The 17,593-nt window shown below is 34.3% G+C and overlaps 4 protein-coding genes across 4 annotated transcripts; 2 read left to right on the top strand and 2 right to left on the bottom strand.

Annotated features, from left to right (window-relative positions):
• Window positions 1-236: 236 nt before the first annotated feature.
• On the bottom strand, window positions 237-2,244 carry PHYBLDRAFT_170088 (hypothetical protein; the record flags this gene model as incomplete). The annotated part of the gene is made up of 8 exons (XM_018436248.1): window positions 237-342; window positions 1,095-1,166; window positions 1,190-1,255; window positions 1,330-1,369; window positions 1,701-1,734; window positions 1,788-1,810; window positions 1,896-1,911; window positions 2,188-2,244. The coding sequence occupies 8 exons, from the start codon at window positions 2,242-2,244 to the stop codon at window positions 237-239; spliced, it is 414 nt and encodes a 137-aa protein (XP_018290231.1).
• Window positions 2,245-4,000: 1,756 nt separating this feature from the next.
• Window positions 4,001-5,307, top strand: PHYBLDRAFT_170087 (hypothetical protein; the record flags this gene model as incomplete). Its single annotated transcript, XM_018436247.1, has 5 exons — window positions 4,001-4,209; window positions 4,448-4,749; window positions 4,832-4,973; window positions 5,013-5,042; window positions 5,166-5,307. The coding sequence occupies 5 exons, from the start codon at window positions 4,001-4,003 to the stop codon at window positions 5,305-5,307; spliced, it is 825 nt and encodes a 274-aa protein (XP_018290230.1).
• A 942-nt stretch (window positions 5,308-6,249) lies between these two features.
• PHYBLDRAFT_155725 (hypothetical protein) lies at window positions 6,250-10,240 on the top strand (the record flags this gene model as incomplete). Its single annotated transcript, XM_018433429.1, has 9 exons — window positions 6,250-6,363; window positions 6,499-6,591; window positions 6,684-6,962; window positions 7,069-7,159; window positions 7,342-8,372; window positions 8,458-8,695; window positions 8,823-9,236; window positions 9,669-9,955; window positions 10,025-10,240. 9 exons carry the CDS (start codon window positions 6,250-6,252, stop codon window positions 10,238-10,240), a joined length of 2,763 nt encoding a protein of 920 aa, XP_018290229.1.
• Window positions 10,241-10,597: 357 nt separating this feature from the next.
• PHYBLDRAFT_80024 (hypothetical protein) lies at window positions 10,598-13,487 on the bottom strand. Its single transcript, XM_018443540.1, has 4 exons — window positions 13,461-13,487; window positions 12,910-13,343; window positions 11,778-12,798; window positions 10,598-11,621 (listed from the first exon to the last, which is right to left on the bottom strand). The coding sequence occupies exons 2-4, from the start codon at window positions 13,339-13,341 to the stop codon at window positions 11,035-11,037; spliced, it is 2,040 nt and encodes a 679-aa protein (XP_018290228.1). The 5' UTR covers window positions 13,342-13,343; window positions 13,461-13,487; the 3' UTR covers window positions 10,598-11,034.
• Window positions 13,488-17,593: the final 4,106 nt, after the last annotated feature.

Here is a 17,593-nt window from a genome sequence, read left to right as displayed (position 1 = left end):
AAAAAAAAAAAAAAAAAAAAGAAATTGAAAGCTTTTGATCGATTCTATTATTACTATTACTATTACTATTACTCTTACTATTGGGGTTTTTTCAATTAATAGTAAAAATAAGTAAGTACATACATACATACATACATACATACATAAATAAATAAATAAATAAATAAATAAATAAACAAATAGAAAAAAAAAACAAAAATTTGAATACTCTGGGTTGTGCATTAGGGTTTTATTTTTTATTCCTGCGGTAAAGCACAAGGAATGAGTCCTTGTTTTGCAGCTGTTTTAGAAGCATCATTATAAATCATGTTCATGTCTTTGTATATAGACAATATAATGTCTCTATAGATATAATAGTAATCAAGTAATAGAAATAATGAGAATAATGGTCAGTATTATATCTATTGATGTATGTACAGAGAGCTCGACTTGAGTTTCTGCAGAGAGAATATAATAGTTCCAAGCCTAATTAATTCAAACGGTCTATTATACAGCTATTAAAATCATACGTACAAATTAGAATATTACTACAAATACAAATAGAGGAGCTTATTATCATTATCATTATCATGATTATTATTATTATTATTATTATTATTATTATTATTGTTGTTGTTATTATGAAATCGACATATTTATCTAGCCATCTAGCTAACTGGCTATCTATATATATTTTTCCCCTTCATTCTCTTTGGCCTTGTTTTTAGTTTTTTTTTTTAGTTTTTCGATTTTGTGGTCCAATCAACATCTACAGTAGAATTGACCTCATTTTAACTGGCCAAAAATAAGAAAAAAGAAAACATACATATATATGTTTGAGGATAGAGAAAATGGGTTTTTTGTGATTTATCACAATTCTGACCAGGAAAGCATAAGGTAAATAAGTAAATAAATAAATAGATAGATAGATAAATATTTATACACACATCTACACATCTATACATACATACATACATACATACACACAATTATACAGTCAATTAGATTGTCAGTATACTTGTCAACAATACATTGATATCGATCGAGATCACACTACACACTATACATCATAAAATACACTCAAATACCATCGAACATTGATATTAGCTATTTACTTTAATAGTCTTGTACCTATTTTGACCTTCGTCTTCTTTTGTCTTGTTCTTTCGTCAAAATTCTCTTTATTCCTTTATTGCATTAATAATATTACAAAATATGTTTGTGGTTGTAAAAGTCATGTGGCTCATAAGGTACCTTGTGGTCCAACATACTATAGCTAAAGAAGTATAATAAAAAAAAAAGAAAAACGCACAGATGTGTAAAATATCAATACAGCCTGCCTTGCCTTACTTATTCAAAACACATGCTTCTGGTTTTGAAGATATCAAGTCTATCCAAATAAAATAGGATTAAAAAATACCTATTTTAGTTGTTCTTATTTATTTTCTATTATTATTTTCTGAAAACAAATTCAGGATTATATACATATATATACATAAATAGATATATGTACATATACTTTTATATATATATATATATATATATATAAAGTATGTATTTATGTATGTCTTTATCTTTATTGAGCCTAAATTACTATTGTTATTATTATTTGCCTTGATTGAAGCATGCAATGAGCAATATTGCACATCTTTATTGATTATTGTTGTGCTTATAAATTAGTATCATTCAATTAGACAGTCCAAACGAACAAAGCGTCGTACCTGACAAGATAACGATCAAAATCTCTCTTGCTTTCTTTTTTAATAAAAGAAAAAAAAAGAGCACTTGATAATAATTATTATAGTTACAAGTTCTAGGCTGTAATGAGCAACTAATATATATATATATATATATATATGTATGTATGTATGTACTGGTTAACTATATTGTATAATCAATGATCTTTTGATATATACCTATTTTTCTATCTTTCTATATATTCAATAGTAATAGTATTATTATCAAGGGTGGAGGTTGGGCAAATAATCACTCCACGTGTATTATGCCAAGCAAAAAGAAAAGAAAATAAAAAACTGTTTCCCCACCAAAAAGGAGCCATTCCATTCAATCAAGGAGTAAAGAAGAAGAACATGAAGAAGATGAAGAAGGAAAGAAAACGGTGTACCTGCAGACAATTGATCCGATCAATTGAAATCAAATTAAATCAAAATCAAAATCAAAATCAAAATCAAAATCAAAAACAAAAACTATAAGCATAAACATAAGCATAAGCATAAGCATAAGCATAAGCATAGGCCTAAGCATAGACGTAAGCAAAAAAGTAAATCGATAAATTTCATGTGGTGTGTGGTGTGTAATGTATAGTGGAACTTTGTTACTTTTAGATAATTAAATTTTCTGGTGTTTTGCCTGGTCTGTTGCTCTTATTCGGTGATCGCTTGGACCACCTACCCCTAGGCAACCCTCTCCTCCTAGTCTTCCTTTATCTTTTCCTTTTTTTTTCTTTTAATCTTCCTTATTATATTATAGTGTATTATATTACATTATATTATATTATACTGTATTGTACTAGAGCATACTATATACACACGGACGCGGACCCTAACATATATTACTATTACTACTATTATTACTATTATCATTTCCTTTATTAATACTAATACTAACAATAATAAGGAAGGTGACTATAATCAAGAATGACACTTTTTTTGATAAACAAAGCAGGAGTACCGTGTGTTTGTGCGGTGGGTTTATAACAGCACTAGACTGACAGCATCTTACTAAAGCAGGCAGTCTGACCAGGTGAGTGGGTTATCAATTTGGTACGATCAGGATTCAGGTGGCTTTCTTAGTCTATATAATATAATATAATATAATATAATTCAATATAATATAATGCAATACAATGTTATCATTAGAATTAAAAGAATAAAGAGGGAGACAGCATGTTGCGTAGTAGAGGATTATTATTCATAATTATCTTTCGTTTTGATGTAAAGAGCATAGATACGTATCCAGGAATTTCAAAAAAGACCATCTTTCGAGACCCATTCGATACACAGTAACCCAAAATACCCAGCCCTCACAACCCAGAATTATTCAATTATTCAATTATTCAATTATTCAAACAAACATATTGCTGTCTTTCTCTCTCTCTCTCTCTTCTTTCTTTCATTTTTCTCAAGTCTTTACCACCCCCTCCAGCCCCTCGTCTTTCTTCTCTTTCCCAAAGTGTTACTATTATTATTACTATCATTAATTTTGCATTTTAATTAAAGACCTTTTGAGATAAAAAAAAACCTAGGCTCAAAAAGACTTTACTTACTCTTGTCAACTTTGGCTGTATTAGCCGAAATAGGGACCAGAAACCAAGGATCAAGGACAAAATACCAAGGAACAAAAATAAAAATAAAATATTGAACCCTTTCTTCTTCTTTTTCTTCTTTGACACCCCTCTCACTTCCCCCAATTCAAAGGAGAACCCCGCCCATTCAATAAATGTACAAGATTCACATGTTAAAATTATGTAACTCGACCTTTTTACCAATAATCCTTTTATATATATATATATATATAGTTTATCATTACTGAACTATCAAGAAAGTTATTGCTTACATACACGTCTTTAAATAATAAGAATATAATACCAATAATCATTACCATTCTCTTTGCATTAAACACTAAAAGGACACAGAGATATAGGTAGTGATAGAGATATAGAGAGATAGATAGAAAGACCAAAAAGGACAATGAAAATTCATATTTTCTTTCTCCCCAGAAAATTAGAGACACCGTCAACATAAAATATATTATAAAAATAAAAAAAAAAAGTAACAGAAAAATTGAATTGAACTGAATTGAACTGAATTGAACTGAATTGAACTGAATTGAACTGAACTGAGAACTGAACTGAACTGAGAACTGAATTGGGATTGACCCTATTTTATATATTTCTTAACAATTTTACAATTATTACTGTCATCAATATACACACTATTACTACTATTATATTACTATAAGCTTTTTGCCCTCTCTTTCTTCTTTCTCCCTCCCTTTAGCAATGACAGCTAACTATTCTATCCAAACCACAAAACTTAACAACGATGGATGTACAACTCGACAAGTGGATCCCGTATTGGAAACAAAGGACAAATATGACTTTGGCTATATTGAACGTACAGTCTACGAATTTGCTGACTCAGACGATACCTTGGGACCTCAGGTGAAAGAAGCATTGAGTGTAATTGAACAAACCTACAAAACTTATGGGTAATATATGTATATATATATATACACAAAAAGACGAGAAAATAGTTGACAAAAGTAACCATTCATTAAATGAATTTAACCATTAATTTCATTACCTTTATACATTTACTTTATTTTATTTTTAAGCAAATCAATCATAATGTATTAATCTTTGTATCTTTTTTCTCTCTCTCTTTGTTTCTTTCTTTCTTTCTGTATCATCATTATATACATGTATATACATTTCAATGTCTTGAAGTCTAGATGCAACCGCTCTGTCTTTTAATGGAGGCAAGGATTGTACTGTCTTACTTCATCTCGTTGTCGCAGTCCTGTCTCGCTTACACAAGGACAGACAGCATCTGAGGACAGTATTTGTGACATGCCCAAACCCATTTCCTCATGTGGATGCGTTTGTGAATGTGTGTACTCGTCGATACCACCTCGATTGTATTGCAATTCCTGGACCTATGCGTCCTGCACTTCAAGAATTTCTCAGTTGCTCTTCTCCAAGTCCAAAAGCAATCTTTGTAGGAATTCGACGCAATGATCCATACGCAGGTAAATTTAATTTTATATGTACATACATATTATTAATAGATCAAAAGTAATAATTGACAATGTGCGTATATATATATCTTAGAAACCTTGACTCATTTCAACAAGACCGACAAGGGTTGGCCAGATTTCATGCGTGTCCATCCAATCATCGATTGGACCTATAAAGATATCTGGGGTTTCCTGTTGAAGCTGCGGATACCATATTGTTCTCTTTATGATTATGGGTGAGTTTTGGATTATTTATTTATTTGTTTTCTTGGAAGGGGTGTGGGAAAGGAAGGATGTGAAGTAGGGTAAGGAGGGGGAACCTTTGATCTTTAATACGATATACACACCTATGCACAAGAGTGCAAGAGGGCAAGTGGGAGAGTGCGTGAACTTACATGGGGTCTAATATGATTCGGGAAATCTACAAGTTATACTTCTTTAGGAAGTATGGAAAACACACACCCCAATCCACAACTACGAAATGAATCAGGAGATGGATTCAAACCAGCGTACATGCTCCAGGATGAGACATATGAACGCTGTGGAAGAGTTGGTTCATCTGTATCATAGATAGAGAAGTTTCCATGTAGATAAAATATATATTACCAGAAGATCTAAATTAAAACCATTAACAACAACAAAAAAGAGAAAGATATCTGTTCGTTTACTTCTTCAAAAAACAATCTTCATTCTGTTTCTTTCTTTAGATAGACACCTTTAAAGAATATACATATATATACTAGACCTTCTTTTAATAAAAATAATGATAAAAAAAAGGAAGCAAATATGCTTAGTAATTAACAGTAAGTATATACAATTCACACCAGGCTATTGGTTACTTTATATTTTATCTTATTTTGTCTAATATTGTCAGTTGGATAATCGATCAATAGCATAATGTGGGAAATCCTACTTCTCATCGAAAATACCATCGAATTCTCCTTTATCCTCAATCTATCCCTCTTTCGCCGCTTTTTTTTTTAAAATTCTTTTGGTGAAGGATCTAAAGACCAGCCATTAATAAGCGTATACATGGATGTGTAAGCTTAATTATGTATATCTCTCTCTATCTCGATCTACTCAATCACAAGAGTTTAAAATTAAGAAAGAGTCAGCAATCCATATCATTGTGTTATGTGCGAGAATTGAGAAACGCATATCCACATATAATATATATACTTGGTAAAGAAGAAAATATAAGCAAAGGGGAGGGAAAGATGATTACATCTTAAAATCTCTTTGAAGCTACACAGATTTTTATCACATTTTGTACTGTATGTATTATATGCATTATATGTATATATTTACATATGTATGCATACATATATACATGCAAGCGTACACACACATAGGTATACATACACGCATACATACATACATACATATATATATATATACAAAAGATGAAAATATCCCGTAAATGGACCTCTTTCATCCAGGGGGATTGGGACTGTGACGTTGATTTCAACCTGCGAAGAAGCTCATCTGAGATTCCCTTTGTCTTGCTAGCAAATGTCGATTGGATCAGTCGCACAAGTATTGGAAGCTCTTTCATTATTGTACTCGGCCACCAATGTGCAATCAAGACAAGATGCCAACAATTGGTTAGAAGACTTTCAAAAGCAGGTAAGAAAGAAAAGAGAAAAAAAAGGGGGGGAGGAAGGGTAGAGAAGGCGAGTGTTTAGTAATAGTAAGATATTGAGAATTTTGGTTGTGATTATATAATTCTCATGCTCATCCGCATACATAATTTACAACAAGCCAGAAGCATGGACAATTGCTGATTATCTTTTACGATCCCAAGACACAAATATTGAAACAAAACATTTTGCCGCACAGACTTTTAGACAAAAGGTCCGCTATCTGTTTTCCTATTATTCTCGTTATCATTATCATTATTGCTATCGTTGTTTTATTGTCTCTCATTTCGCTAATGTACACTATAGGTGACATATGATCTAAGAGATTTAGATCATCCCACCCAAATGGATCTTAGAGATTCACTTGTAGAGTTACTTTGGGTTTCAATATCAGGGCCCAAAGTAATTATGATCCAACTTTGCCTAGCCGTGGCTGACCTGGCTATCCAAATTACCTCTTGGAAGTATCCTGTACAGGATATTGTCCAGAAGTTCGGAAAGTCTCCAGAGTCACACATTGTCTTGATCGAATTCCTAAAAGTCTTGCCAGAAGAAATGAGTGGCAATAGTAGATTACCACTTTCGGTGAGTTTAGAAACCTTTATATATATAATATATCTTTATCATTATTATTACACACACACATGTATATATAAAATACAGTTAAAGTTTATAAAGATAAGAGTAATAGGATGTAGAGTTTCAAGAAAGAAGTAATGTCTTGGTAAAGCAGAATTCTAAGCAAGTTATAAAATTATTATTATCATATATGGATATTAGTGGTAAGCTATTTTTCTTTAATAATAACAATATATATATATATATATATATATCTACCTTCCTCTCTATGTATCTGTGTACCCAATTATCCACACACACACAAAGAGAGATAGACAAAATATACATTTATTTGATAATTTATTTGTATACACATGTACATTTTTGTGTATGTTACCTTTTGTAGAAGGGAATATCGATTTGCAAGATTGCCTATTGCGCTGTCTTTGTAGCTGGCTCAGGACAGGTAATGTGGAAACACAGCTATTGAGAGCAAGCCCATTACTTGGGGTTGCATTCAGAGGGCTTGCGAGCGAGGACCTGTTTGATGTGTGCGCAGACGTGGTGTGTGAGATGATCCACGAAACCAAGAAAGAGCTGGTGAAGTCCCGATCGATGATCAAGACGATCCACCCTTACTTTGCAACGATTCTCAGATACCTAAAGGACGCCAAGTCCGACGCCAACACAGACAAGATCCGTGGATTCTGCCGAATATTTGTGGAGGCTGGCGAGGCATACTTACCACTGGTGGTCAGGTATCCAGACTACTTTTGCACCATTCTGGACGGTGTGGCAGAGTGCACGGCACACGACGACCTCGACGTTGTCCAGATGACATTCAAGTTCTGGTCTGAGTTGACCACGGCTCTGGTGTCGTGGCGAGAACACCAGGACGTCTCGATGTTCTACTGCTACTACGACGCCCTCGCTGACACGCTTATCTGCCACCTACATTATCCACAATCTACGGCGAGCTGGACTGCCAAGGACAGAGACGACTTTAGAGACTTTCGACACCAGATGGGCGACACACTCAAGGACTGCTGCCGGATTCTGTCTCCACAAAGGTGTCTGAGTAAGCCGCTCAGCCGATTAAAGAAGGTGATGGTAATGCTCGAGAACAACCAGGCTGGTGGTGTCAGTTGGCAAGAGATCGAGGCCCCTATATTCTCTCTGAGGGCCATGGGCTCAGAAGTACCGGCAAATGAAGATCAGGTCATGCCTCATATCATGGAACTCTTGTCAATAATCCCCGATCATCCCAAGACTCGCTACGCAGCAACCCTGGTCATCTCCCGCTACTCGTTCTGGACTCGTCTTCATCCAGAATATATCATCTACCAACTCAACTTCATTTCGGCTGGTTTCCAAAATGACGAAGTTGTAGCTGCCAGTGCACTTGCACTCAAGTATCTCTGTAAAGACTGCAGCGAGGTAATATTTTATCAAAGATTATTGTGGTTATCTTTATGTTAATAAGATATTATTCATATATTTACTTTTTTTTTATCCTGTTTAGCTGTTGGTAGACTATGTAGCCCAATTACATTTATTTTATCTTGCCATAGTTCGATCATTGTCTCTTGAAGATGCATTCGAGGTAACAAAAGCAGTAGCGCATGTACTGGCTGTCCTGCCGACGACTCAAGTGTACAGTACACTACAATTGTTTTGTTTGCCATTGGCTCAAGATTTGCATGACATTGTCTCCAAGGACAAGGCTATATTGTGTCACAAGGAGATCACCAAGGCAGGAGGTAAGTATCTAAAGAGTAATTTGAGACCGTGATGATATATGTATAGACACACTTTTAATTCAATGGAATCTAATTCAATTCAATTGAACTCAATTTAATTTTAATATTATATATTTCTTACTTGTAGATCTCCTGTCGCAAATAGGAATATACTTTGATATCGTGCGTCTCCAGATTCCCAATAACTTACCCCACCCTTGTGTTGACTTCCTAGGAGATATTTGGCCGGTATTTGATTTGTGCTTTGGGAATCTAGGAACCGTGAAAAGCTTTGCGGACAGTCTGTGCAGAGTGTTTGAGAATGCCATCCGATCTTACAAATCTCATTTCTGCCCATTTCTTCCCCAGTTAATGGAACGTATCGTACATGTGTTTGAGAAGAGTGGCCTGAGTATCTATCTCTGGGTAGCCACCCTGATTATAAAAGAATACACAGTCGAGGGTACCGACAGTGTTCCACCATGCTTTGGGCTAGTCGAACGACTAAGTTCGTCCCTTTTTCTCAGACTTGACCAATGTTCATTTGGAGACATTCCTGATGGTAATACTAATACTAATATTAATATTAATTTTAATACTTTTACCACTATTGCTAAGAATAGTAGTAGTAGAAGTGCTAGCACTGGTAGTAATAATAACAATAGAAATACTAATACTGATAGTAATACTAATAATAACTGTAACTATAATAATAATAATAAAAAAAAAACATCAAATTACCAAAAGAAAAAAAAAGAAATAACCTTTAAATCTCTATTAACTATTTTATATATATATATATATATGAATTTTTTTATTCTTATTTTATTTTATTTTTATAAAATGCACACATCAATAATAACCATGGAAACAATAACCATGGCAACAACAATTGAAATAATATCAATAATAACAAATGACAATAATAACCATTGTTTCCTCTTTATTTTCTCTATATTCTCTTTTATATATATATATCTGTTTCTATTTACAGTTATTGAACATTACTTTAGACTTGTGGCTGCGTTTTTGGACCGTGCACCGATTCCACTTGTACAGAGCCATCTTCTTCCTTCAGTCTTTCAGGCAGGTCTTGCAGGACTTGGGATGAGAGAATCAAATACAATTGCAGCTGTCCTGATTTTCTATCGACGGTTACTTGGTATCACCTTATCAGTGGACGAATTGGACTCAAATCAGGTGTCAGGTGTACAACAACAACCACCACCACTACCACCACCACTACCACTACTACTGCCACTAACACCAGCTCCAGCACAAGCACACGCACTACAATCCTCCGCTTTTGTTTTCGGACTTGATAGATCACGCATTTTGTGCCTGTTCAAGCAATCCGGAAATAGTTTCTTTGAGCTTCTTTTTTGTGGCCTATTGAATTACTATCAATGGGAGATCGTACCCGACGTCGCGTCTCTACTACGGTCGCTCTCGCAGCTCCTACCAATCGAGAGTATGCAGTGGACCATCAGAGTAGTGACTGGAGTTTCGGAACAATCTCTGACTGTGGCAGAGAAACGGGATTTCCTGGGAAACTACACAAAGTAAGTGAATTTGCTATTTTACTTTATTTTAAGTTTGTTTCTTTTTTTTTTATCGTTTTTGGAATCGAGAAAAATAAAAATCCTGGAAACTCATGATAATCTATACTTTATTTTCATTCTGTTCTCTTACTTATTTATGTGTGCGTGTGTTTATTTGTAGTGCTATTCAAGCCAAGAAATGGGCTTCTGTACGACGTATTGTATCTGATTTTGTGATGCTTTACAGGAGAAAAAATTTCCACAGAACAAGACAGTAAAATAAAATAAAAACTCAAACACAAACACAAACACAAAGCTCAAACATACGTGCATACAAGCAAACAAGCAAACAGACAAACAATCTATTGCTACATGTATATATAAAAGGCAGGGTTGAGTCTTTATATTGAGTAGGAACGTGGATTATACATTGAAATATTTCCTCAAAGAAATACAGTTTATAAAATATATAAATATATATAAAGGAAATATAATATAATAAGGAATCCTTGATAGGAGAGGAAATTCGAGGGACCAAAAAGGAGAAGAAAAAGATGATGAAGAAGATGAAGAAGTAGTAGAAAAGTGAAAAAAAAAATGATTGATATTTAACAACCAAAAGAAAAATATTAATTACATAGAAATTTGAAAATAATTAATGATAAATGATAATATATATATATATATATATAATAAATATATAGAAAACAAGCAAAAGATAAAAAAAAACAATCAAACAAAAAAAGTAAAATAAAGAAGTGTTGCAAAGAAATAAAGATGAAAGTAGTAAGAGAGGGTTAGTTTTTTTTGGTGGTTGCTTTATGCACAATACATCCAAGCAGAAGGATCAGAAGAATTCCACTGTCGGTTGTTTCGATCCTCGGGTCTTTCTTCTTCTTCAATATTGGCAAGGGTATTATTGTGTGTAGTGGATTGACGAGAAAGAGTGTGTGTGATGACAGACAAAGAGCGCTGGAATCCTCCAGGGCTGGAAGGGGGTGATGGTGAAGACGATGTGGGGCTGTAAGGGTCATCCGAGAGACCACCGTCCATCATCTCTTCGTCCTCGTTAACATTGCTATATCCTGTTGCTGACCGTGCTCTACTATTGCGACCTTCGCTTCTTCCAGACACTGTTGGTTTTCTCTTTTCAGAAAAAGCCATTCGTATTTTCTCCATTAGGTTTGTAGTGCGACGGTCGGGTATTGAGGATGAGGCAGGTGGTGATGATGATGGTGACAGTGATGGTGACAGTGCCTCGGTGGCGCGTCTGGCAGAATTTCCCTGTGACGCTTCTTCATATTCCTCGTCTTCTTCTCTTACTACTTCTGTTCCTGTTGTTCCTGTTGGCAGAGGAAGTGGTGGTCTTATTGCTCCTTCAAAATCTACAGCGTCTGTGTCTCGTGCTATAAGAAAAGTACAAAACGGTTGTGTAAGCCTTCTTTACTCATTCATTTCATTTATTCATTCTTGTATCCATGTATATATATTTATTTCATTTGGTCAGACGATGTTTCACAACACTAAAATAAATACTAAAAAAAATATATATAACAAATTACCTGATTGTGTGCGGGAGAGAGCAGGAGAAGGAACAAATGTGGACAGGGGATCAAGGAGAGCAGATTCTGTGACAGCGATTGGATGCGCTACTGCAATGGTTTCCTGTGGTGTGAGTTCGACAGTGTCTTCAAAAGGTGGTAACTCTAGCTCTTCATCTGACTGTTCAATTGGCTGTCCGTGTGGTCGATCCAGAGATCTATCGGTGCTGTTTGCGGCACTGACTGTTTCTAGGGGCTGTGCAATGACAGGAGAAGGCGAAACAGGTCCAGGATTTGTAGAAAGTAATAACGACTGTGCTTGTGGTAATGGGATAGAGGACTGAAGAGGAGGTGATATGGCCATGGGGGATCTGGTGTGATACTTTTCAATGACCTCTTCGGCTTCAATAGCCACACTGGCTTCAAGATCAGAATAAGTTCTGCAGATTGGGCATTGGAAGCCTGGATAGCTTTTGAGAAGGGGTCTGATGCACTTGTAGTGGTAGGAGTGAGCGCAGGGAGCAACAAACAGGGCCTGGAATGGTGCGATGGCATATAGACAAATACAGCATTCTTCGACCTCGACTGATTCTTCTGGGTAAAAATCATCTGCTGACATTGTTGTAGCCATCACCTGTTGTTGTGTGCAAGAAACAGCCGACCCAGAAGCAGCAGTATCAGTGCAGCCACTACCGCCAGTAGAAGCAACACAGGCAGCAGCACAAGCAGCAACACCAGCCGAAAGGTTACTGGTTCCGTGGCCTGGATTACTAGAACACATGTGCCTGGGAGGGCTAGTGAAATTTCGCAGGTTTGTGAAAGCTGACACGCTGTACGAGTTTGTTTGATTTTGGGTGTGATTGACCTCGAAACGCATTTTTACAGATCGATAGATTTCGTCCAGACCGCCCTGATAATCTACGCCTAGTTGGACAATGTCGCCATCCTTGATTTCGGTATTCTTGCTCTCCTGGTTTGCTGGAGACAGGCGAACGTGGTTGAGAAATGTTCCAGAAGATGACCTTGTATCGCGAACATAGAGCTATTAAGAACAAGAAGAAAAAGAAAAAGAAAAATATGGCATGACATGCCCATATGTAAGTTGGTGGCACCTAATTTAAACACCAGTTTGTGTTCAATAGATCAAGCGTACCTTGCCATCGTGTTCCATACGGATTTCGCAGTGAGATCGAGAAACAACCTTGCTTTTGAAAGACAAGTGATTTTCTGCCATTGCTCGTTCTGCGAATCTACCAAGTTTGATGATTGTCCCAGCCTCCAATACTCGATCTACAATATCAAATATCATGCAACGGTTTGGATTTTCAATACTTGGAACAATGCGAACATGAAGTGTAGGTAATTGCGGGATTTGTTGGGGAGGTTGTTGGTGGTCATCAACAGCAAAGATGTCTACAGGTTCAGATGATTGTCTGACACCTGAAGTACGAGAAAATCGGCGAGAGATCAATGAGGTCGCGCCCTGGGGGATGTGAAGAGATCGACGAAGAGATCCATGAGGAGGTGAAGAGGAAGTTGAATGAAACGCTGTCTCTACCGGAGGCTCTGAGAACTGAGTAGCCATTGCTAGACAAATAAAGTCTGCCATTATTAGAATAACTTTGTTCAATAAAGGACAGCAAATATCAATAGAACAAGAGCAAGAACAAGAACAAAAGGAGATATATAAAAAAAGAGAGCTACCGAAGAAGTTTGAAGATGGATGATGTATGAAAAATTAAATGAGAATCAAGGTACGCTTTATTTTAGAGCACTTGGTTTTTAAACCCAAAAAATAAAATAAAATAAAATAAAATATTTATATATGATACGTCACATTCAATCGGAGTCTAGTTTATAAAAGCAATAAGAAAAAGAAAAAAAAGGCATGATGTATGGTGAGATAAATTCATTCCGGAGAAAATAGAGAGTTGTTATTTTGTGTGAGAAAGGCAGAAAACGAGGGAGTTGCTTAAAAATGCCTAAATGAGACACTCCTTTATGTTCATTACTTATTATTGATTGCTAACAATGGAATATTCTCTTATTGAATTTTGCTTCTAATGAAATTAAATATGAAAATGAAATTGAAATTGAAAATGAATCCAAGAAGTGTCCCTTGTTGATCGAATTGCTTTAATATAACATAATATTCCTTTCTTATTTCTACGATTATGTTAATCAACTGTAAAAGTGATTGGTCACATAAAAGTCTAATTAGGAGAACTGGTATTTGATTGGTTAAAGGGTTACAATCAGTCTACAAATTCATTTGTGTTAAGATGTATATATATATATATAAAAAGAAATGAGTGGATGAAAATTCTATTGCTAAAATAATAATCAGAAATACAATTATATTGATTATAGCCAATAAGATCGATGATCCACCAGTACTGGTATTAATATTAAAGAAAAAGAAAAAGAAAGTTTAAAAAACGAGTTGGTTAGTTATCTCAAATAACAGCAAGTTTATTTTTGAATAATCAGCTAACTTTGATCACTACTATTAATCCTATATACAGCTATATATATCTATAATCGCACGGTAGGCTACACAATTCTCACATCTTTCACTTATTTAAAAGATCACATTAAACAAAAATCATATACACTATCTCTAATGTGTCTAATTCTTTAATATCATCAATTGTCATTTAGCTTTAACGTTCTTCTTTAGAGCCTAACTCTTACGGTATAATGATGTCAATGTTAATATCCAGCCAAATAAAATATGTATTAAAAAGCATCTGTGTAACACCAAGTGAATTGACTTTATTGTGTGTATGTGTATGTGTATGTGTATATATACTTTTATTATTTACAAGGGATGAAGATTATAAAAGGTATTTGCTATTTCTTGCCTATAACCCAGGTTTGTTACTTTAATGGCCAAGCGTTCAAAAATAATATTATATTTAAACAAGGTACAAAATGATACTCTTATTTATTTATGAATATGTACTTGTTTGCTATCTCTGGTCGGTGGAGATTAATAAAAGGAAATAGATAAATTAGATACACCTCATTTGTTTTCTTTTCGAATCTTGGCTTTAGACTTTGTAATCTTAAATGTACCTTGATAGGTGCAATCAAACGTAAATAGGCTTTACAATGATGAACAACAGCAGATTATTTAAATCATTTTTTTTATGATTCTTTATAATTTTTATCTTATTGTTCTGAACAGGTCCCAGTATATTCAAGCATTGAAAAACAAGAACAAATAGGTGGAACTGAAACGTATTCAACAAATTTTATCAAATCAAACATCAATTTCAAGCCTAATTTTCTTTTCTTTTTAATGAGCCTTTGGTCTCATAAAATAAACTCCATATTATATGTATCCATTCATGTCAAATATGTATACAAATAAATATTACTGTGCATAAATACACACGCCAGTATTATGTTTAATATCTGCACACTATATGCAGCTCTACAGCCTCAACTTATATGTATATATAGAAATAAAGAGATAGATCCAAACTAATATATATATATAAAGATAATCTTCAATCTTTTGCCTACAATTTACAAACCTACCTTCCTAAATAAATAATTACTTGTAAACAAGGAAATCTCTAGCAAAATGCGCTGGTAATAATATATATTTGTATTGTTATCTCTAATGTTGTGTGTGTGTATGATTCTAATTTTGATTATATATACAACAAAGATGAAACCGAACTATTCCAATTTTCAGAATATCAAGTCTGTTTTTCGCTCTTCTCATTTTCTTGGTCTTTTATATATATAAAAGAAAACATTACGCCTGAAGTAGACAGATAAGATCAGTAAAGGATGGTCACCCCAAAACGCACTGAATTTATTAGCTTATTATTGCCCATCATCTTGTTGTTATTTGGTATTAGTGATCAACCATGACAATTAGTAACAATTCTCTTGACAGGTCAAGCACACCAAATTCAAACTTCACCTTTAGTAATAAATAATGTGGTGGCCACGAACAAATTGTTGTGTGATTATATTGATCAACTGAGCCTGGAAATAATAAATGATCAAATCAGCCAACTTGGATTTCACCCCTCACTATTACGGGATCTCTTTCCCAAATGTGTGTTTATAACTTGTGACGCTTATCACATCTTTATTGAGGTTTACAATTAACCTGTGAAGCAATTATTTCTAAATTAAATGAAAGTTGCATTACTGTAATGTAGCTTAGAGTCTTGGCTGGCTGAGGAAAATGATATTCAGATCAGGAAACCCAATATATATATATACACCTCGACTCTTAGACTCTGACAGCTCTTATCTACACAAACCTTAGTACTCTGTTACTTGATAAAAAGAAATCAAAATGAATCGTATTATATATAGAAAGAGGCATTTTGTACTTTACTGATTCAATGGAGACAAGTCCAATTGAAGTGCAATGAATAAATGACCATATATATATAGACTCGTATGCATACTTGTATACTTATTGGGGTCACTCAAAAACAAAAAAAAACAAAAGCAAAAAAACTTGATTGAAACGACTTGATTGCCTTGGGAATAACGCCACCTAGACTGTAGTAGCTCTTGACCATGAATGTTTTTTTTTTCTAAAAAAAAAAGACTTAAAAGGAATATCCTGGCTTTTATTTACCTAATAAAGAAAATAATCAAGTCTGTCTTCTCTGTTGTTGTTAGAGCACCTTCAACAATCAATTTTAAATGTAAGATAAAAATGAAGTCAAAGTGGACAGGTAAAGATGCTCTGAAGATGTTCCTAGTATAGTATCATTATTGCTGGTACAGCCAGTTTGACCAATACCGTTCTTAATTATTTATTCTAAGTTTCATACAAGTTATATTTTAAAAGGTCTACCTTTTTTTTTGAGCTTCCTAACTCTATAAAATATCAACAGAACTTCAATACAATCATGCTGCATTTTCTTATTAAACTCACTAATTCCAAACAAAAAAGATCACAGGCGAGTGTGGTGGTACCTAGCACACACACACACTTTATTTTTTGAAAGAACGTCAATCGTCACTTCAACTACTTTAACGGAGTTGAGTTTCACGAGCTCCTTTTTAGTGAAGAGGAATAAAGTAAATGGAGTCTTCCATCTACTTTACACATCTCTTCTATTCTTTCATCGCTGACGTGTACACCTGCAAAAAAACTAAAGGGAAAAATGCGTGACTATTTTCATATGCATGTGACTACTAGAGCTAAAGACTATGAAAAAAAAAGCAAAAAGTAAACAAAAAAGGACACAAAAAACAGAAAAAGACGAGCAACAACGATGCGAAACCTTATTTACCATCAAGAACTACAATTCTGCTCATGCGAATAGCTCATTAGCTTATATATAACTCTCATAATGTTCTTGCAGAAATGAGTTTGTCAAAACATTGCGCATTAGAGATCAATTTTCTATTTTTCTCATTTAGCCTGACGTCCGATGTTGATTCGCGCTTCCTTTTACCAGCCAATCATGATAGAAAACAAGTGTTTTTAGGGTAAAAAACAGAATGAACACGCGTTTAAAAATTGTTAAACTCTTGAACGTGCTTGGTATATATACGCACAGTCGATGTCTGATTGATTTCTTAGAAATGTAATAGAGTTTTGACTATTACAAGAGCAATATGTAAAGTTTTATATATGATACCAAAAGTTGTGTATAGTTCTTAATAGTGATCAATATTGGATACAGCAAAATACAAGAGAAAGGTCTTTTTTTTTAAAACAAGTTGATTTATCTTAGAGGATTTAATAAAGACTTTCATAAGGAAACCACTATGGCAAGATTGTCTGCTTTACACGCTTGGTAGCTGTTTTCATTTTTGAGGCTTGATCCTTTCAAGCTGTTTGCACG

The sequence above is a fragment of the Phycomyces blakesleeanus genome, assembly GCF_001638985.1.
Source record: "Phycomyces blakesleeanus NRRL 1555(-) unplaced genomic scaffold PHYBLscaffold_14, whole genome shotgun sequence".
Taxonomy (NCBI): Eukaryota; Fungi; Mucoromycota; class Mucoromycetes; order Mucorales; family Phycomycetaceae; genus Phycomyces; species Phycomyces blakesleeanus.
This window is presented reverse-complemented; position numbering and strand designations above follow the sequence as displayed.